At 29.2% G+C, this 24,043-nt stretch overlaps 1 protein-coding gene across 1 annotated transcript in view; it reads left to right on the forward strand.

The window, feature by feature from the left end:
* LOC107170406 (gamma-butyrobetaine dioxygenase-like) overlaps positions 1–24,043 on the forward strand; it is a 64,669-nt gene that overhangs the window by 38,982 nt on the left and 1,644 nt on the right. Inside the window, exons 4-5 of the mRNA XM_089215031.1 lie at positions 20,394–20,499; positions 23,146–23,348. Coding sequence (XP_089071157.1) covers positions 20,394–20,499; positions 23,146–23,348 — 309 coding nt within the window. The remainder of the gene's footprint in view (positions 1–20,393; positions 20,500–23,145; positions 23,349–24,043) is intronic.

Consider the following 24,043-nt stretch of genomic DNA (forward strand, 5'->3'; position numbering starts at 1 on the left):
TTGTTATTATGAATGTTTTTATCATTATTATCATTTTTAATAATTGTATTATTATTCTATTTAGCTTGGTATTTTTATTGTATTTCATTAAATAATAACATTAATAAAAATTTTCATTCTTACTCTCTATTGTTTTAGTTGTACAAAATATATTAAAATGTTCACGGTCTTTATGTATGGCAATAGACCCAGTTTTACCTGTATTGAATAGAATATCTGATATCATATTATCTTAAATGTTAAAATTAACAAACAAAAATTTGGCAAGTGGGTACCACTAAACTGTTTAGTGTTAAGTGGTAGGTTACTGTAACGGATGTGTGCAATAAAATTATTTATCATTGTTTTAGATATTATAATAATAATGGTTGATAAATAAAAATCAACAAAACATTTTTCTTTGACTTCTTTTATTTTAACTTTTTAAATATTTTCCCTGTATTGATCTGTATTGATCTATAATATACAAAATGTATACAAATTATAAATTTATAGTTTTATTGTTTAAAGTTTATTAACATGTTTCACCTTAAAATTTAAATTGTATAGATGAGTGCGTTAAAATTGTGAGACACGCTGGTTCTTGCGACTGTTACTTTATTTTGCATGTCATTGTATGTCTCCCATGCTCCATTATTTCTTCGACAAACAGCGTTGTAGTGGCCAATAGTGTTTGGTGTTCCACTATACATGATGGCAGATCTTAATGTTAATTTAATTTTTAAATTTAAGACGATAGGTAACTCCGTAATTGATGCTCTTATTAAATCACAATCTATAAATATTTGTTTCCCAATGTCCACGGATAATTCGTTCTGATGAAAACAATTTCTGCATTTAATATTATCATGAACATATGTTTCTAATTTTCGTTCCAACTCATTGATGTTCTGTATAACTAAGTAGATTATTTTATTTTTATTGTTCCATTCAAAACTGCATTCACTGCATTTATAATATTCTGTTACACTTTCAAGTCCTTCACATATTTTTTCATATGCTGTTGATATATTTCCCGAACAGTTAATTGAAATCATATTATTGACCAGAGTTGCTGATGGGCATATATTCTTAAGTAAATCAACACGTTATTATTTAAAACTCTTTGAGTAGCCTTCGGTAACTAAATATTTTATAATACGGTAAATAACCACAGAATTAAATATAGCATCAATGTGGGTACTGTAATCTTGGCTATCACAATATGTACATGATATAGCTTGAATAACAGAGTCATATGGACAAGTGTTTGTTAAAATTATAGACTCACCATTTAATTTTGCCGTTTTGGTTTTATTTTCAAAATTTCTATTTTTGATTAATGCTATTTCAATTTTTTTTGTCTATTCGATATGCATAATTTCTGGATTTGGTGCAGCATAATAAGATGTTCTCTTCTTTTTTTTCTCACCCAACCCCTTCCAGTTTTCATAGACTTTTGATGGAGCAGTCTAGGTACTCCAAGTCAATAATTTCAACTTTGTCACCTATTTCTTCTGAAAATTGTTCCAATGATACTACTGATTTTTTTAATATTTCATTTTTGTCAGTATTTGCTTCAGATATTTGTATTTCAATCTCATCAGCAATTTCTATTTTTTTTTTAAATATTTCGTCATGTTTTGCTATTTTTAACATTCGGTCTATTTCTTTAATGGGCTTACAAATACTTACAAATTGTGCAGAACAGATTGGCACTTTTCAAAAACTTTGATGTGCCAAAATGGCCAAGTTTCGCAGAAGTTAGCCGTGATTTAAGTTTTTGTGGATAATTGATAACGGCTGTAGTTACAAATATTTCAAATTTATGCTTACTGAAACTTACAAATGACTTACAAATTTTTAACAAAATTTAGGGCAAAAATTTTCACATTATGCGGCCAACTTCATGGATCCGAAAATTTTTCAATCGCAATTGTTATTTTTTTCATTTATTTCAAGTTTTGATTAGTAACAGACCGTAGTAAGTTAATCTGTTTTTTTTTTCTGATATAGCTAAGTAGGTGTGAAACATAATATTATATTATGTGTTATGTATATAGTTCGATAAAACTAAACTCCTCATTTAAGCTTTTTCGTAGGAAAAAAAACCATTCTGAAGAATTTATTTGACAGTCTGAATATTTTTAATACTTTCAATACAATGTTCAAAGTGAGGAAACAATTTAATTGATTCAACGGTAGGTAATGCTTTTTCAGACTTTACCGTTTAATTTCTTGACTTTATTCTTTTATATATATTTTTTAACCAATTATAAATGTGTATGCACTGATATAATTGGAATTTTTTTTACTATTTTAATAATGTACTTTATATATTATATACGTATAATATATTCAGAACCATTATTGGAACTATAATAGATACACGATTATTAATTACATAGATATTATTATGTAATGTGAATCATACAAATTACAAATTAATGAGTCCTACAGAAAGAGGATTTCATTAAAATCTAGTAAAATTAAAAATACATTTAAAATCACAATATTGCTATTGTCTACCTAGATACCATATAAAATCTAAAGACTTATAGTCTAAAAGTAATAGCTATTAATATTATATCAGTAAGACATTATTTTTATTGTCATAGTACCTTAAAAGCTTTAAGTATGACATAGGTGCGTAAACATTAGTACCTAATTGGTATACTATATTTTTGTGTTACCATTGTTTTTTTGTATTAACGAAAAAATATTGTACTTATTATGATAACTGAAAGTAAGTAAAATATCGTCAAATTTCTCATAAAATGAATTATTATAAAATAATTATTATCCAAGATATAGGTACATACAATCACATGTATATTATATTTGTACAAAATTAATAAAAACGAAAAGGTACAGTTTGCTTGAAAAGTTTTTTCCACCATGTGAATACACTTTCTGTGATTAGTTTTGTTTAGTTAAATAAACCATTTTCCTAAGTGTAATCGTTTTAATTGAATATAATTACAATTTGATTCTTAAAATATAAATAAAATTCATAAATCAAGGAACCTCGATTAATTAGATACGCTATTATCATTCAATTTTGTATGATCTCTATTGATAAATATTTGCGTTTTAATTTTTTTTTTGGTAATCAGCAAAATCTGACAAAGCTACTCAATCGTACTGGTCCGTGTTTATTCGGTTTCTTCGTTTATTAATTAAAATATTTATTAGTAGTAATAATAGTATAAATAATATAGTAAAAGTAATACCTAGTATTGATATCAAAAAAAAAAAAAAAAATTTATAAACGTTCACTGTTCAGTATAATATAGAATTTTAAACCAACTGTAAACAATAAACTGACTAGTAAGTTCAACCCACATTAAACAGTTATTCTATAATATAATGTGTGATAATCCCATTATCACACAACAACTATTGTTGATACCAATATAGAACTACTTTGAAAATACTTAAAATTCGTATTTAAATATATTTACTCCAATTTCTACTTCCCAGGATTCAAAATACAGGTTATACTGTTATCATATTTTTCAAAATCTAACATCATTTAATCTCCTACAAACAGTTGCCTAACTCTGCTCAAAATATGCTCAGCTTATTTTCCACCTAGTTCCCCAATCACATCACAAAAACTGGAACTTTACCTTTAACCCTTTGGTCAATACTTCTTATTAGGTGGCAAATTCAACTCCAAATATTTCCAATGGAGTTTTATATCCCATAACTTGATTTTATAAGTCCTAACTTACTGGCCTCTTTATGAAATAGAGATCTAGACATACTAGATTTCTTCCTCTCCAAACTACCAACGCATATAAAATACTCCATTAGCAACTTATGTGAACTTAGCTCTGACCACAACCCTGTTCTCTTAGCTGTGAATGACACACCCAAACCAAATATTTCCCATATTTCTTTATACCAAGGCTCTATCACCACATTCTATGAAATAATGCAAAAAAGTACAAACCTAAAACTCTCTCTCAAAACAAACAATGATATTGAAAATGCTGCTCAATATCTTTCATCTTCAATGATTGTAAATTGAGTTCCAAACTATATTACCGTTCTTCAAAAGCGGTGAATTGAATCCCTCGTATATTATTAAAATAGTTTTCAAAAATACCAGTTATTCACCGTACATTCATGCACCATTAGTTATCGCGAGCATTTTAGCATATCTATATCAATATCGTAATGGACGTAATGAAAAGTGAACGTAACAAAACAAACTTTATTTCTAATGATTATAAATTTCGGTTCCATAAAATGTTAAATAATGAATTCCAGCGATGGACTTGCTCCTTAATAAGTAAATGTAAATTCTATTTGAAAATCAATGATTCCAACACAGTTATTAATTGTTTTGAAGATCACAAACACAATAAACAAGATGAAAAAACTTTGAATCGACAAAAAATTAGCCATGGTCTCAAACAAAAAGCTGTTGAAGAAATTTCAAGTAAGCCATTTAAACTTTTACATTCCGAATTATTAAGAGAAAACCTGCTTGTTTCACTTACACGTGCGTATCAACTTACATTTTTTTGATTCTTGAGTGACTTAGTAGTAGTGACTTAGCAGTAGTTTTATTTTATTTTTTACAAGTCTGTTTTTAGCTATACCACTCATTTATTTTTTTAAAGATATGTTTTGCTCATATAAAAAAAGTTATGTGAACATGCGTCAAGAAAAAAGTTTTATACACCTAGGTAGAATAAGCAGTTACTGAACTAAATAAACAATAATTAACAAAATAAAATATAGTTTATTGTGAAACATACATGACTTTCGCAACTCTCAAGTTAACTAAAGTAGTGAAGTATGACAAAGGTAATTCTGTATCCTGAGATCAATCAACATTGATCAATAATAGTGCTAATCGGTTGTTGTTTTTAGAATTTGTATGAATTTTAGATTTTAGAAATTTAACTAAAGGAGTTATGATATTAATTATTATTATTGTTCTGCATACAACTATAACATGCGTCTAAATACAAACATATTCCAACTATCAATTATTAATTTAAAATGTATCTTTTCGACAGTGATTTTTTAGTACACAGTTTAATATTTCCTGAAAATAATATAAAAATATTCATGTTTTTGCGATAGTAAAATATAATTATAATTATGGTTAAACAGTAACAACCGGCCACCAGCCCATTATTACTTTTAAAACCAGACAGGGGCGAATTTCCACCTTCCCCCACCCCAAAATGTCATCACTGTAGATGACAGATAAATTCTCTTGTAGGTTTTTCTTCCTTTAATTGAAATATATGATATTGGACATTTGAATCCTTTAAGAAATAAATCAGTGATCGTTATAAATCTGGATTGACAGTTTGAATCTTTATGCAATCGGACGAAGATTCGCATAAAAAGTTATCTACACCGATCAGCTTAATTAAAAATGAACACACATCTGAAAAGTGTATTATACCTTTCACAAAGATTGGTGGTGGTTATTTAATTTGGTCTATAAAAGGTGCTTCTGCAGTAAAGCTGTCTAAGGCGTAAGGATGTAACAACCGATTCGAATGAGTTAATACTTTATAGTGATTTGAAGTTAAGAATTATTTTTTATTTTTTGTTTTGTTTTCAACACAAATCGGAGAATTCTGGTTAGAATCTGACAAATTTATAATATTGAATTATTGATAGTAGGTGTTCATCCGACATTATGGAATCGTTTCTAGAGTCGTGATAAACTACCGCGTCGTTATTTGTATTCGATTTACCGTGGTAAGCAGTCTATATAGTGATATTGTTTTTATTTGAATTATATTTACGTTTTCTGATCGGTGATGTATTTGGTGATCGTAGCATAGGTATATTCTGCGCAAAAATCGTGTGCCGCTGCTCAGCAGCTATACCACGAAAACTTAAATAATCTATACTTGTTGCTTAAAATCAAACAATATTTGATACCTAATTACAAAATATTTACATTTTGAAAACACTTACTTGAACGCACTTTCAGATCGCAATTAGGTTAGGTAGTTTTTAATGGGAATTTTATTTTTATTTTACGTAGTAAATTTGTAACATTCGGACTAATAATAAAGACAGTATCACAACAAATATGTGGAGCGTAATAAATACGAATGCAATAAACCATGAACAATCTGTGACTGATTTTTAAGATTAAAGATTTTAATTCTCCATAAAATGTCTATAATATTGCCTATACTAAATCATTTTAATAGCGAGTGCGTGCTCTTAATATAGGGTAATTCTAAGTAGGGTATTATAAGACATTTTAAAATACAAATTTTAGTCGAATTGACCAATGGCGCCATTTATGTTATGAAATATTGAATTGGTGAAGACGATGCTTATACCTTGTAAAATAGGATTGTATATTCTTAGTTCATTGTTCATAAATTTTCAGTAGACTGATCAAATTAAATAAAGATGCATATTTTCATGTTTTGGTTTATTTGTTTGTTTCAAATTTCTTAATATCAATTTATAAGTATAATATCCATTGCAGATCAACAAATATCTTAGTAATGTAACATATAATTGGTAGTAGCAGTGTATAGGCAATATACTCGTCGTAATAAGCAATTATAAGAGGAGAAATAACCTCATAGTCAGTACCTAGAGTGATAAACAGATTCAATAAACGCATATAAATTGTTTAAATGTATTTAATTAAATAAAGAAGTGTGAAATGCAAAATGAATAACGAATAATGAAAAATGTCACTGAAGCAGAAGCATATATTTTAATAATAAAAACGATTTTCTACTTTAAAATGTAGTTACCGTAAATCGATTGTATTAATTACAGCTGCAATGTGTCTGCAACATAATAAATATATAGGTACTGCGTCATCTGTCGATTCCAAACGATCTTAATTCTTTTACAATTACTTAAATTTCTGGTTTTATTTTACTATCTGATGATAAATGATTCGGTGCTAATCGAGATAGTCGAATTTCACTTTTTATTTACAAAGAAATGGTGGAATTTCACTTTGATTGAAAAAAGATAATGGTCGAACTGCACTCGGGTAAAAATCAGGCAATGATTAAACTGCACTCGTTAAAAAATAGAGTTTAACCATAGTAAATAATAGATTAAAATATAATGATGTTTTAACTCAATTATAAATCGATTTTATATTGAAATACAGAACACTGACAAAAAAAAATCAACAATACACTACCAGAAAAAAAAATAATATTGAAAAATATTATTGACTTATATACTCAAAAATTGATTACCAGGTTAAAATTATTGAATACAGTTTTTCATTACTACAAAAAATGATTGAAATAAAATAAAAATTATATTAATGGAAAAATTAAATTTGACGATTGAAAGAAAAAAAATGTATAATATAATATAATATAATAATTATAATGTACCTATATATACATATATATGTATGTTTGTCATGGTCCAGGTAGACAAATCAATCATTGTAATACAATACCCGGACATTGTATCCAATGTCTAAGATATTTGGACAAAGTAAATAATACATATTTAATTCCCATATTGACTTAATCATTGTATACAATGCTAACATTGCTAACATTGGTGTGGGTAATGTGAACATTAGAGTTATTTTAGAGTGTTATATTTTATAATTTCCTTAAGGCACTGCATTCTACGGGGTTACGGTAACTTTTATCAGTAGTGTCATTAGTAGATAATCGGTAATTTGTGGCTATTCATCGTTTATTAATAATGAACAATTTATATCACTATTATTATTATCTTGGGAGCCTTTATTATGGCAGCCTTATTTATCATAGCCATAAATCCACCGTACACATACTGCCGTTTAAGTTTACCGTTTAGTACTGTGTTATAATTGTATGTTATATTTTGTACGTGTTGTCTTTTAAAATGAAAAATGCATTTATTAATCGTTTACTAGTAGTACTACGTTTACTGGATATATTTACAACTTTTGGTGCTCCATCTATATTGCAAAGCGATAACAGCAGAGAATTTGCATACAAGGTAGTACCTACATTAGTTATGTGGCATGTTGAAAGACTTGAAAATAGTACTTGTAAGCCTCGCCATTCTCAAATTCAAGGTTCTGTTTCTGTAGAAAGTGCCAACCAAGACTTCGAAAAGTTCGTTAGGAACGTGGTTGCAAGAAAATAAGGCCAAAAAATGGAGCGAAAGATTAAAATTCATCTAATTCATGAAAAATTGAGCTTTTCATCATGACATTAAATTTTTACCGTACAAAGGTATGGTTGGCTCTTGGGCTAAAATTGGATTAAATAATTTTATGTATACTTCCAATAGTAGCAAAATTAAAAAAGTAAGAAGATTTAAAAAAAAGCCTGTAACACATTGGAGCGGTAGAAAGTAAAGAAGAAAAAAGACAATGAAGTGATAACAGAAGAAAATTAAGAAAATGAAAATTCTGAGGATTTATTAAACTCTAAAAAACTTTCTATTCAAACAAAAAGAAATTAATGTTTATATAATTTAGAAATGCTAGCAAATTAAATGAGATCTATCTTTGAAAGAAGGTTTTGTGAAGGAAACATTGGATAATCGGTAAAAATAAAAATACCAATCGTAGATAGAGCTCGAAGCGAATTACGATCTATTTTTGCAGTAATTATGTCAGGTGTAAAGGCAATAACATTTTCATTACTATTTATCATCTAATATCTTTATTTCTAATTTAAATTTTATTATAGTGGAAACCGAAAATTATAAATTAAGCACAACCAGAGGTAAACTGCAACAATATTACAGTAGAAATCAATTTAATAGGAGGTCAAGACTATGATCGCTGCATTTGTGGTCAAAAATGTGAAACAAAGAGATGCAAATGTAAAACGTCTAAAATTGTATGTTACTCTAAATGCCATAATGGTAATACTTGTAAAAATAAATTGTTTAAATATTTAATAAAAATTAATACCTATAAATAAAATATTCTAAATTATAAAATAATAATCAAATCTCTAAAAAAATTATTAAATAAAATGATACGGAGAGTTGAATTCCAACGTTCCGCGTCGTGAAAAAAATTACAAATTGCGAGTGTTGGTAATCACATTAATCTATTGCTATATCGAATAATAATTTATACAGTAGGCAAGTAAACCGTCGATCTGCACCACCCAGACTTGATAAGTGAGGTGTCACAGTCGGTGGTGCTTGTGGCTAGTCGGGCACAGGCCGGACTCTATTTACAATGTCGGGTATGTTAAGTTTTGACAATATGGTGGGGAACCGCCCGTCACCGGTACAAGCTTATATAAGTGGTATTCCAGTGGCGAAGTAGGTTAGGAAAAGATCAACTTAATAAAGTGTCTTATAAGGTGGTGGGGGCTCTGAAAAGAGCCGTTTTATGTGTTGCTCAACTGAGTCGGTCGCGACGATGGTTGCCACGCGGAATCAATCTGATGGGTTCGGGCTTCGGACAGTTGTCCTGGTCGGTCGTCGTTCTCGCCTGGTTGATGGTGTACGCGTTGTCCTCCGGGATAGCTCGGCTCGTATCGTGTGTTCCAGCGTATTCGACAATCGATTAACCCTGAACAGTGAGAGAATAAGTGTAACGCCACCGGGTGCTCGGCTGGTAGGCAATCCGTACGCTCACTGTTGATGCTCGGCGATAGTATTGTTGACAGGGCCGGTCGTTCGGTGTTTCTCCGCGGTCTCCGGTAGACAACAATCGTGTTTCGTCCGTGCGGCGTGAGTCGCTGAGTGGGTCGTAGTTTTGGTGTCTGACAACGGGTTCACTGGGTGATCGGCAGTCGGCGGATAACGCGTTGCACGGTTGCACGTCGTGGCTGGTGATCGTCGTTAACTTGAGTTTCCAAATGATTCCAGTTCTTCGTAATTGATTGTTCAGTTGTTGAAGTTTGGAATTGGAATGAATGTCCTCGGTTGTTGTTCCGGTATTTATACACGTTAATCGGATTTCCGTAGCTTTTATTGGATTCAGGCTATATGGAAAGGCGAGTTGACATAACCTCATTGTTATGGTCACCTGATCTCAACGGTGCTGTTTTCACTCAGTGAACTTGTTCGTCTGTTCGAGTATAAACGTCGTTGTGTGTATAACGATGTTGTTATAGCGGTTTCTTAAATGGTAGTCTGTGGTTGGTTAGTGGTCCTGAAAAGGACCGTTTCTGTCGTCTGATAATGTTCCGTAACAAAAATTATAAAATTATATAATTTATATTGTTCACTTGTCACTTTCAGTACTGGCCGTTGTATACAATGTATGTTTTATGTGAATAATTATCTACATGGGTTGAATAACTCGGACATTGTAAACTTTGTCCAATCAGTGTTTACAATGACCATTTATCCACTTGGACTGTAACATATTATATATATATAATTAACATAATGTGATGTATAAAACAATAATTTTTAACCACACAATGATTAAAAATCATTATCTATCCTATTTTCCTAATTTTGAAAGTGGAAAATAAATAAGTGTTTACTAAATGTTTAACCCCTTAATATGCTTGATAATTTTATTTACATACCTTTTTTGAACCCAAGTGTAGTTTGACCCCTACCTGCTTTTTACCCGAGTGCAATTCAACCATTACCTTTTTTAAACCAAAGTGCAATTCGACCATAACCGTGATAATATATTATAATATGTACCTAAGTTTTTTATTGTTTGAGGAATATAATATGCGGGTAAATTGAATGACAAAAAGTACATCAATATTATAACAATTTATTCGAATATAATGGGGAAATATTTAAATCATAAAATAAGTACTTATCCAATATTATATTTTATATCTTAACATGCCGTCCATTAGTAGTTATATATTGGACAACACAAATCATCGACAGGTCTTACTTGGAAAATTGGTAATCCATTGTATGGACAGAATATAGGTGGTATAATTTAAAACGATTATTGTCCAATAAATAAATGATTAAAAAAATCAATTTAAATTTAGTTGTGACTTTATACTGTTGGTTAAGAATCATTTTCTAAATAAATTTTATTAGTTTATTATCGATTTATTTCCTACCGAATACGTCATATTCATATTTTTGTTTGAGTACTATTATGATGTCTAACAATGTTGATATTAATATTACATTCGATACCGACATCGTTTGAAAATTATTTGATATTCATTTAAAAATCCAATTAATTCAAAAGTTATGTGTTGATTCTAAATTTTATAGGAATAAATGCCTACCAAATAAAGGCAAAACATTGATTTGGGAACAAATTTATGAATTCAGAGAAACCTGAAGGTATCATAAAATATGATATTAATCAATATAATATAATAAATTAAACCAAAAACAGAATTCAAAATACTCGTAATTACGTCATTATGGAATTTTTTTTATACCTAGTTCGATAAACAAATCGATATTTTACATTATATTTTTTCTGTATTTAATTAATTGAAACGATCTGTTAGTCTTTGTCATTGCCAATCAGTGATAAATACTTATTATTGATAAGTAATGGATAGTTGGGAGATCATATGATCTATTTATATATATCTATGTATATATCACTATACACATGATACTACCCTCTTCCTCGAGAGGAGACATTTGCAGTTTTCGATCCCAGTAGAGTGGTACCTAGTTGGAAACTGGACAACAAAATCACACGATGACATATTGTATAATATATCTTTTTACATATTTTATATTCTAACCATATCAATATTTTAAATTATGTTGTGATAAATAATTACAATTATATTATTATTTTATACAATTATCATTACTTTCAAATAATATGATGTAGTGGTACCTGTACCACGACATAAAATAATATAATATTCAACGTAGGAGAAATTGTCCAAATACAGATTTAAAACATAGCTAATAAAATGTTACTGTAACTGTGTGCTGTCACAATCGTGCGCTGGGTCGGGAACAATGCAGAATTTAATTATTATGGTCGGAAACGTTATTACATTATAATATACCTACCTATATTAATATTATTGTGTAATAATTTACTATGCAGCGATCGTCTAAAATATCATAGATACGTCCATTTTAGCATTGTACTCGTATATTATAAAACATTATTGTGTGCATATTATATCTAAAATGTTAACCAGCTTTTGACCTGAACGCGATTTCTCTGAATATATAAATATCAAAGTATAATAGGTATATAATAACACCTGCGACGATGTACGATTGCGGTCAAAACCTAAAATATAAAAAATATAAAAATTTCCTTTTTTTTGGTCGGGCGATGTTGGCGAAATGTTTCACCAGCACCACCCGTTGATTTTTACGATTCCGGAGACACCGATGTCGTGCAAATTGCAAAATTAGTCATGCAAATTCATGCTAATTGCGTGCTAATTATTGATGAAATAAAAAGTCAAAATTTTTTAATGAGCGGTGCTGGTGCAGCGTACGTCCTAAAATTTCTGTTACACACTTATAGACATATAGTATCTACGCAATACAATTATTCCTACTCATTGAGTTTGCCAATTTATAAATTTGAATTAATTTAATAATCAAAGCCGAGTACTACATAAGTACACCTATAATATATTTTTGACATGGGATAAATTTAGGCCCATGAGGCATATAAGTACGCGTTTAAATAGCATGGTTTCTATAGAACAAAACGGTTAAGAGTAGACTGACATTTTCAAAGGGGGTGTAACTGATAAATAAATAAAATTCATCCAGATACTTACAGGTATCTGATTTAAATTTTAAAAATGTATCTTTGTATGCAATTATGGGTCCATTTATTTAAGTGCGTCCGTGTTTTGATTAAATGTGTAGGTATTAGTGTAATAGTGCGTGTAACTTTAATTTAAAATTAATGTGATCACACATGTCAATATCACGATAAACCAACATAACATTTTTTAGAATAAAGTATCGATATATCTTCATTAAATGTATCCAATAAAATGTTTATAGACATTAATTATGAATTTGGACTTTTGGAATGAAATTTACTTCAAAAGGACTTTTTTACATTTTTTGATCAGTTTTTTTATCTCAATTTTGATTTGTATAAAAAATGTAAAAATCAAAGTTTATCAGGTTTACGAGTTCAATGTTTCTAAGAAGTTGTAAAGTAATATTAAAGGTAACTTCATAATGAGATCAAATATAAGATATTTCCAAAAGTTAAATCAAATTACACTAGGAAAGCCTGTAAGATTGGCAAGAGACAGATCTACTTTTATTTAAAATGATCCTATCCCCTCAAATAAATAAAGTTGCTGGTTATATGCCGGAAAAATAATTGGAAAATATGTTTTTACGATGATCATCGTGCATACAGAACAAAATATTTTTGTTTTATTTATTGACATCTCAATCAAGTGACCTACTTGAGTCGTTATAAATATACATGACTGTAATATTTTCAGTTAGTTGGTACCTAATTATTTCGGTTTTAATCGGATCGTCAAAGTCGCGACCATATTGTAGATGACATGACGGCCATTGGTGCAACTAAGGAGAATCAAACGATATTAAGCACTCTCGTTTTTTTTTTAGGTCTAACTATTATTATTTTAGTGATATATCATAAATTTTGTATGTTTAACATTATGAAATATGATACGGTCCGTCGATTTTCGACGTTCCGCGATCTTGAATAATTATACGCACAGTTGTTTTGTGTACATTTTGTTTGTTAGTTATGCGATATGGATTATATACAATAAAAAATGTGAGGGAAGTTGGTTCCGGTTGGCTTAAAGTAGCAGTCCGCGACGGGCGATATCGGGCCTGCAGAGGCGCGATTGAATGTACAAATACTGGGACTTACAATTTACTACTATTAACAATTATATAATAAGAAAGGGGATGAGTTAGAATCACTCTCCCACGGTCTCTTATAAGTCGTGTTTGATTTGATACTATCTCACAGTGATACCTGAGCAGGCACACCGAGGGTGGGTTATCAGATTGGTGGTTCTGAAAAGAATCGTTTCTTATTGGTAGCGATGGTATACCGACCGTAAGCGTAGTAACAACGCTAGTAGTTCGTCAACCCAGAGAATGCCTTGTATATCGACCGTTCTCGCCACTGCGTCGATGCCTCGATGGTTTCGTCCGTGGTGTAATTAAGAACACACACGTTGTGCTTGTCGGTTGCTGCTTCGTATAACGAGTGTTTTCGTCGCTACGCTAATGGCCTCGTCCATGGTGTGACCGGGAACGCTGCGCTCGTCGTTTCGTATAACGAGTGTTTCGCCGCTACGCCGATGACTTCGTCCGTAGCATAAGGTGAAAATGTCGTGATCGTCGATTGCCGCCTCATACAACGAGTGTCTTCACCGCTGCGTCAATAGTTTCGTCCATGGTGGTGAGCAGGAACGCTGTGCTTGTCGGTTGCCGCCTCGCGTGTAACAAGTGTCTTCGCCGCTATACCGCTGGTCCAAACGAGTTGTATAAAACTAATATTTTTTAGTCCAGACGGGTCTTCAAAATTGGTCCAAACGAGTTGTGTGTTAGGAAAATTGGACCAAACGGGTCCTGCCCAATGTTAGTCTGTGGGGTTTGTGCTGTCATACTGTGCGCTGATTGGTGGTCCTGAAAAGGACCGTTTTATATGGTGACAGCTACTCCGTTACAAATATTTATTGAAATAAATTAAAACTATTTCGTTCTTCATATTAATTCGTTATAGATTAATCCATATTTCTATAACTAATAAATGACTAAGTATTGATAAGTACCCATTAAGAATTGCTATTTTTAGCTAACGGTCACATAAAAACAGTATAATTTATATAGTTGTATAGATATGTAAACTACAATATTACTAGGTAGTACACTCCATGAGTGAATATTAACATTTTAGTATTATAAAAATAATATTATATATATGCCTCGACTCTTGGTCTATACTCTAAACAGATAATTATTTATAGACAGTCCTAAGTCGATTGGAATGAAAGGTAAATTTTATTTCAATATAGAACTCATCAAAACAAAAAATCTCGGACTCGACTAGTATAGAAATTTTCTGATTCGGGTCCCAACACAGATGCAGTCTATATAACATAAGAGCAAAAGTTATAAAAATGACATATAATTTTCATAAAAAAATCAATAGGATATATTAAATGCCAATAAAATCAATAATATTGTACACAATAATAATATTATGATTGATTTATATTTTATATATTATTTAAAAATGTTTAATATCTTCAATAATCAATATGAGATAGGTAAGTAAAATTTTAATCGTTATGATAAAAAAATAAGTACCTAGGTACCTTATAATATAAATAAAAATAAATGAACATAATAATATTTTTTATGATACAAATTGTTTATAATTAATTGATTTTTTAATTTCACATTTTTCAAATTTTAAATTCCAACGATTCAACTACTATATTGGTTTGTAGTTTGTATACTCGTATCCTTATACAGAATTTAAGCTCAAATTTAAAAAATATATTATGTGATAAAGTCGATATTTATCTTTAAAATGTAACCACTTGCCATTTGTCTAACCTAACCAAAGCATAGGTTAGTGGCGTCTGCTCCGAATGACTCGGATCCAGAACTTAGGTAAATAACGTGTATTAATAATTATTATGCTCATGCCGGTTATTGTGCAACAATTGGCGTGTTTATAGATACGATCGTGGATTGTTTTCAAAGGGCAGGTATAGGGCACATCGTGGCGGTATAATACATAACCGCGACAGAGTACACACAATAAACGCTCTAAACGGAGCAAATCGAAAGTTTCTGGGTACTTTGATACTGTAAGTACTACATCGGCAAACTTATCAAACCTTATATTATATACTTGTTATACTCTGTGTTTCGGTAATAACTACCATAATAATAATAATAATAATAATATAATCAATATACTAATATTGAAGAAAATTTATACTTATGGCATCATGTGAAGTTGCGTACCTACGTGTCTTTGTAAAATACGAATATTTTACAAATTATTGTAAACATGAACTAAGTCGTACCGATACATACCTAGTACTATCGGAAAATCATAAACGATTGCTGAACAAAAGGTGGGTACTGGGTAGTTGGTACTTTGCATTATAATTTATAGTATAAATATATAATTTATGTAATATGTTTTTGATACAACATATACGATTGTGTCGTTCTGTATATCCAGCTTAACGCATATTAACAATAAAAATAATAATACCATGCAAAATATATTATATTTGAAATATTATTTATAATGTGATAAGTCACGTTCTTTTTATCTTGCCCGCGTTATTCCGTATTGGATAAATTGTGTCCAAGTATCTTATATTTGTACCGGATGTTGGAAAACAGTGACGTCGCGTTATTCCTGCGGACGATACCTCGAAGTCTGCAGTTAAAAATAAACGAATGGATCATAGCAGGAAAAATGTCTCACTGTCCATGACGTCATTATGCCGCTTATCATTTTACCATTGTTGATAATTATTATTGGAAGTAATGTACTTTAGATAAAACCTAACCAGCATGACATCTGTCCCCCGTGTCTTGTGGTTTTTGCTTAATATAGAACAAAAATACAGCATTATTTAAAACTGTAAACAGTTCAATAATCAATAGTATTTTACTATTTTGTTTGCAGTTTGCACTTCGTTTTTGCAATTTTTTTCTAATATGTATCGTTGTGAATTTTGTGAATCGACGTATGTGTCAGAATCTGGGTTTTATGAACACAGACGTACTAAACATAGTGAATTAATTGTAGCAACTCAAGACTTTACCTACTCAGGAACTTAAACTATCATGGTCTACACTCAATAAAATTTCAAAATATTTAAACTAATTTTAAGCTATTTTAAAATATACATCTTCATTTTTATAAATTAGTTATAAAATTAAAATTATTTTTCATTAAAACAACTATATTTGTATTTAGGAAAAAATATATATAATAAAAAAATACTATAGCATGTAATTAAATTATAATACAAACATTAAATGATTATAAATGTCAATAAAAAAATGTTCACTTGTCAAAAGGCTTGAAAACAAAGTTCCTTGTAAGTTGTTATTATAGCTATTTAAAAATATTAAAGTTGCATACACAACATTTTTTTAAGCATTAATGTTAAAATTTGGATTAAATTAGATAGCTAAATGAAAAATAACAATTTAGTTATTTGATTGAAATTTAAAAATATTATTCATGGGTAATTTTAAGAAACTTTTAAATACCAATATAAATAGGATTATATTTTATACACACAATGGCATTATAATTAATAACAATTAATTCAACCTATGCTGTATATTCAGAACTTGTATTTAGTATTGTTTTGTTTTTAATTATGTTACACTAATAAGTCTCAGTAGGTATTAATATAAAAAAAAATCACCCAACATCCAACCACCCGCCAAATGTATGTGTTGCTTCAGCAGCACATATACCATAGAATAGACGCCACTGGTATTACTTATTACATAGTTTTCTTCCGACTGTCTTTAATTTTAATTAATGAAGATTGTAAAGGTCCAGATACGTACAGAGGGTGTTCGGCCCAGTGGAAATAAGGGGTACCTACATGTAATTAGAGAAAATAGGAACTTAAAAATAAAATATTAAAACTTAAAATATTTTTATAAAAATTAAGAGGTATCCTATTATCTCTCTATTCAAGCCGCAAGTAGGTACTGTTTTTTAAGTATATTTACTAAGGAATAATAAGTAGGTATTTAAAAACAATATAATTAGTTATCAATAATATTAAAAACATTACCAATAAATTCTCTGCAGCTGTACTTGTTTGATCACCCTAAAATTTAAACAAATATATACCTAACTAAATAAATATATTAAGTTTTAAATAGAAGTACCACTGAACTAGGCTGAATAAAATTTTTCATTTTCTTTATTATTTATTAATGACAACTTGCATTTATAACCATTCCATATTAAAAATTACCTATAATACCTTTACATAGATTTATTCATTTAATCATTATTATTTTATTTTAGTTTAAAGCTTAAAATTTACATGGTTCAGCCAGGCTGTAGGCTATTCTCACTGTCCCACCTGGCCTGTCCGCCTCTGCTTATAGATATAGGTAGTATAAAAAACTGCTGTCTTCAGTTTTTTGTTTTAAACATTATACTTATTATTTTTTTTATTATTTAAAAGTTGGTACTTTCTATTGTTTTAAATAGATAAACTAAAATTATATATCAGCTACCTTTATTAAATAATTTCTTATTTAGACAGAAAAAAAAACTTACTATTCGCGTTTTGTAATGCGTTTTGTTAACTTTTGTATAATATATTAATATGGTTGTCTACTGTTATCAACAATGGTAAAATGATAAGCGGCATAATGACGTCATGGACAGTGAGACATTTTTCCTGCTATGATCCATTCGTAAAAATAATGCATAAATTATCGCCGATACTACTAGCTGAATAAAACTACCTACGTCAGCATAAACATTATTCTCATTATATAAGAGCACATGTATGGTATACCGTCAATATATTATGGTTAATTGATAGTGTGACAATAGATAGTGGACAATAGATGACGGGCAATTGATAGTGTGCAAAAACTGATAGCGTCATGAGTTTTAATTTTGATTTTCTACAAATAATCTAACAAAGTAACAAAGTTGTCGATAATTGAAATAATAATAATAGATTCTCACAAATGACTTATCTCAATAATTAAAATAATAATAATAGGTTTTCAGAAATGAACTTTAACAAAGTTGTCTATAATTAAAAATTTAATATAATATAATTCCATCTAAATGTAAATTTATTACTGCACTACAAAAAGAAGAACTCGTCAATCGATTGAAAGTTGAATAATATGTTGCGGGAAATCCACTATCATCAAAAAAATAAAATACAATGATCGAGCAAAAAACTTAAAAATATATGCAATGATTATAATAATAGAAGTATAGAAGATTATTTACTAGGTGTAACGCATAATTTTTAACTACAAGTTTGATTTTTTTATTTGGTACTATTATATGATATTTTTTAATTATTGACAAATTTGTTAAAGTTTATTTGTAAAGAATCATAATTTTGTTAAATCTTTTTATTAGGCATAGGTACTATTTTTTTAACTATTGACAACATTGTTAAAGTAGGTATATTTCTGAAAATCTATTATTATTATTATTTTAATTATTGAGATTATATCGCTTATTTATCCACATATTATATTGTTATATTTTGACCTTGAGTACGGCCTATGAACAGAGGCGGATTTCCCATTAGGTATTGTAGGCAGCTGCCTAGGGCGGCAAAATTTGGGGGGCGGCAAATTTTGTAGTGTTTTATTAAAAAACATCAAACATATAGTACATCGTATATGATATTCAGTATACCAATCTATTTTGGTTCATTATAATTTATAGTCATTACCTATAAATATTATATAAACAATTATGTAGAAAACAGTTTTTGATAATACTATATATTTTAACACGTTGGTATAGTCCGCCCAGAGCCCGCATGGATCATAATAATATATAAAGCAACAATGGTTTTATTATTCTTATTGGGGATCGACGTCGCGCGTCGTCGTAATTTCGATAAAAATAAATACTCACACTGCCACACTATATTACTAATTCGACATACGACAATCCTATGTTGTTATTATGAACTCAGAACTGTAACGAATAATGATAATAAATAATAATAATCAAAAATTTGGTTATTAAATTATTATATTATTTCGCAATCTGTGTTTGAAACATCGAGTCGCGTGTCGTGTGTCCGTACTGCGTGTATTTTACAAATCTACAAGAAACAATACAATAAAGTTTTTTATTATAAAAAATATTGTAAATTGTAGCGTTTTACTTAATGCTCCTAACAATGGTTAAAGTTTTATTTTATTATTGATGAATGATGGTTTATAATTAATAAAAATTATCATAGTAGGTTTTTATTCAAATTCAGTGAACAACCATTGACATTGTTATCAAAGTAGGCTAAGTAACTTCAGGTGAAAAAAATAGTCTAAAAATTAAAATGGATGTCCACTACTATTGTCTATATATTAAATATTTAGAGTAGGTATCTCCTAAAGGGGTATTGTAACTTTTTCACCTATTATAGGAGCGGCAAATTTTTGGTGCCTATAGCCGTAAAAAGATAAATCCGCCTCTGCCTATGAATAATTAGGTATGTGACGAAATGTATCGGGCATGCGCATATAGAATCGCGCATGCGCTTATCGAACACTCAATTCAGAGACTCATCGCTAATATTGGCATCAAAATACTATTCACTATAGCTCCATCCATAGTATATGATCAAAGCTATCAATTAACCACTATATATTTACATGGATTCCATGGTTGTATATAAGTACGTAAGTATATTGTGATGAAACTCTATTAAATTATATACGATTTGAAGATTAAAATAAATAAACGAATTCAACGTAAACTAATATCTCGTTATTGTTTTTGTTTATTTTTTTTTTCTTAGGGAGACGTTTAAAGTTGAAGTGAACTCAGATGCGACAAATTTAGCATACAGATCAACATACTTACAACTACACACGGACCTGCCGTATTACGAATACACACCCGGGGTAATTTTTGGTTAATTATTCATGTAATATTCTTATTAGAACCATACAAGACACGCTACACACAATGTATTTAGCTTATACCCACAAGCTACACACCATGTATATATATAATATATACCCATAAGCTTTCTTACATTTTATAGTTAATATTATTACTATAAAGTGCTGGATTTTTATGCAAATGCATATTCCTCTATATTTGACTTACAATAATTCTGATTCAATATCTTGACATTTTGTAATACGCATATTCTGCTGTTAATTTTTTTTTTTTGCATATTTGTATCAAAATGCATATAATAATTGCATATTTCTAGATAATTCCATAAAATTGGCATATTTAATAAATACTCAATAAAATATTTCAAAATGTATTCAAAATTTGATATACATTACCCGATTTTGCCAATAGTCGACATTCCTGAAAAATATAATTCAACCGAATAAAAACAAATATAATAATCGGTTCTTTATCTTCAATAATTCAACGAAACCAATATTTTTAACTGTTTAAAATGTATAAAAGACAAATTTTCAAACAATCAGACGCATTTAACCCAAATGATGCGTCAAAGTCTATACAAAATGCACAACAATTGTTTAATAACTCTATCAAAAATCAACTTTTGGTAGTTCTATCAAATATTCAATGCATAATAGATACCATCAGGTGTATAAAAATATGAAGTGTTTATCTTGTAGAAAGTCTAAAATTGATTCAAAATGTTGAAAATAAATTGAGTTACTGCAGATGAAATGAGAACCATTGAGACAGTCTTACTAGAAACAATACAATGCATACAAACTGACACATTCCTCGATCCACTGAAAAACTAAAAATTAAAAATAGACAATTGATACCTACTTATTTTAAAAATGATCTTAAAAAGTAATAAATAAATACTGCAAAATAATGAAATCAGAACTCAAATATTTGTACAATTTATAAAAAAAAAATGTAATGAAGATTTTGATAAGTTTAATCTTACCAAAAACAATGCGCTTATTTTAGACTACTAACTAATGAAACTAAAAAAATAACTTATTTTTATCTTTTCAACACATGCACTATTTATAATTTCATTTAAATTCGTAGTAAAAATCACAATGATATATAATGTGCCTCTTCTATAGGAAAAGATGAAATATGATAGTGGATTTTACAGATTATTTCTAGGTCTAATGTATTTCCCCAGTTTTTATGTTTTCCTCTCATATCAACAAGTGACTGATTGGTTTCACGTAATCTATTCAAACGTTGAATTACTTTGTTTGACATTGAATGGAGTCTCATGAATAATTTACGACAGACTTCAACACGACTAGCATTTTTTATAGCATAGTATTTAAAAGAAGACGTGTTTTGCTTTGATTTGGACGATAAAGCTCGATGTCTACGCACGTCAAATCTATCTATAAGCCCCAAAAAATACCTATCCCTTTCATTTTTAGGACGACCGCTAAAAACTGCGCTAATTATAGAGTTTTTTTCTTCTACAGTGAAGTTAATCATACATTTTTACGACAGTCGTAGTTAGGACCTGTTACTCTAGCCTCTATTAGATTACCATTACTTGTAACAAATTTTTCTCCTCTTTGTCTGAACGATTTTTCTATTTATTTTATGGGCTGGGATTTATCAAGCTTGCTACGTTTTCTTCTTGGTTCAGTAATACTTTCTTCTGAATTGAAGAACATTAATAACTATATTATGACACACTTTAAAAACGTATTAATGTATTATTTAACGTCATACAAAGAAATATAAATTTGTTTGAGGAACAGCACAAATGGTATTTATGACAACTGCGTGTCGAATAATGATAACATCATATTTGTATTCATTATTAAGGTTATCAAATAATATTATCAAAAACAATCTTACGATTGTCGTTGTTATCATCGTATTACTAAAAATAGATGAAAATAAACCAAATATTCTAGCTAGTACGACAATGAGTGAAAATTCAAGGCTAAATTTACAAACGTAGTTTCAATGGAATATTATTCTTTATACACGCATTAAACGAATTCGACATTCAACAACAAAATAGCTATCTCAATTTATTTTTTGTATTTTTGGAAAATTATCCTTTTACTACTCAGCCGTTAAAATATTTTTAGCGAAAATCCACTCTTTCAGGAAATTATGAATTTTTTCTAAGATTTTTTCTTAACAGAAAAGAGATGGTCATTTTTATATTGGAGAAGCATTCATGCAGTTCCAAACATAGGCTTCTATATTAAGTATGTATCGTAAACTGAACTTATATTTTATTTTCCAAATAATGACATTTATATTTTAAGGATATCGTCATGGTTCCTATATGATTTCTGCTCCAAATTTTGCACATCTAAATACTAGCATTCCATGCGTTTTGCCATTTCACCTTGTGCTATTATAACCTCTAATATATATTTTAAAACTATTACTATTATAACATTATATTAGACTAAAGCATTAAAAAAAAGTACGTACGATACTCATAAATGTTAATAATATGACTGGATGTAATTTTCAAAAAATAAAAACCATAAATAGAAATAAACAAACTTTAATATACTATTATCATTATTCTGCATCATGGTTTAGTCGTTTAGTGGTTAATTATGAATTATCAGACAATTCGGTTTGATTGAAATTAGGTGATTTTGCTGCACTGCATCATTCAACCAGAGTCTAGTGGCGGTGAATCTGAAGTGACCGATGGGCTGTCGGTGTGCGACCGTCTGAAGGAAATAGACGTGGACTGCTATAAGACATTGACCACGGTGCCAGTGAGGTGGATTGATCGTGGTCACGACGGCGGCTACAACTTTCATAACGTTTACATCTCACCCATAATTTGGTTAGTGTCATGTCAAAACCATTATTATTATTATTATTTATTATTATAGCCTCCATCGTAGACTTTTGTAAAATAATTTAAACTAGATTATATTATTACTACGTTTATAGAACAATGATAGCTATTAGCGTTAGAGATTAGATAATAGAATTATGGTCAAATATTGTGTGTAAATAATTTATTATTTAATTTAATTTAAACTGTAAATCGACGGTATAATAATTAATTTTAGTTCCTATTTATATTATTACAATTTTATATTTAAATAAAAAATAGCGAAGTTAATTATTTAATTGTAATTAAAAAAATATCACTGATAAAAACTTAAATTTTTTCTAGACTATGATGTACATTGTTAATTAGGTACTATACACATTACACAATGAAATTGTTTCAAAATATTTAAATGAACTAAATTATTTATCATTGAATTCAAATTTCACACATCCATTACAGTACACGTCATACTCAATACCGAGGTACAATCAACACCTACAGTTATATGCTGGAGAATTATTTACCAGTTTTTATAGTTAATTATTGCTATAACCAATTTAAACGCTTGTTTTCCCCACTATACAGAACACGTCGAGTTTCGAGTTTTTTTTTTAATTGTTATAATTATGCTTTACCATATTTTTTTCTATTCGCAGCTACTGTTCAAAATTATAATTTAGTGTGATTGATTATGCTTA

This window comes from Diuraphis noxia, unplaced genomic scaffold (assembly GCF_037042655.1).
Source record: "Diuraphis noxia isolate RWA-SAM2 unplaced genomic scaffold, SU_Dnox_SAM2 contig0001, whole genome shotgun sequence".
NCBI lineage: Eukaryota > Metazoa > Arthropoda > Insecta > Hemiptera > Aphididae > Diuraphis > Diuraphis noxia.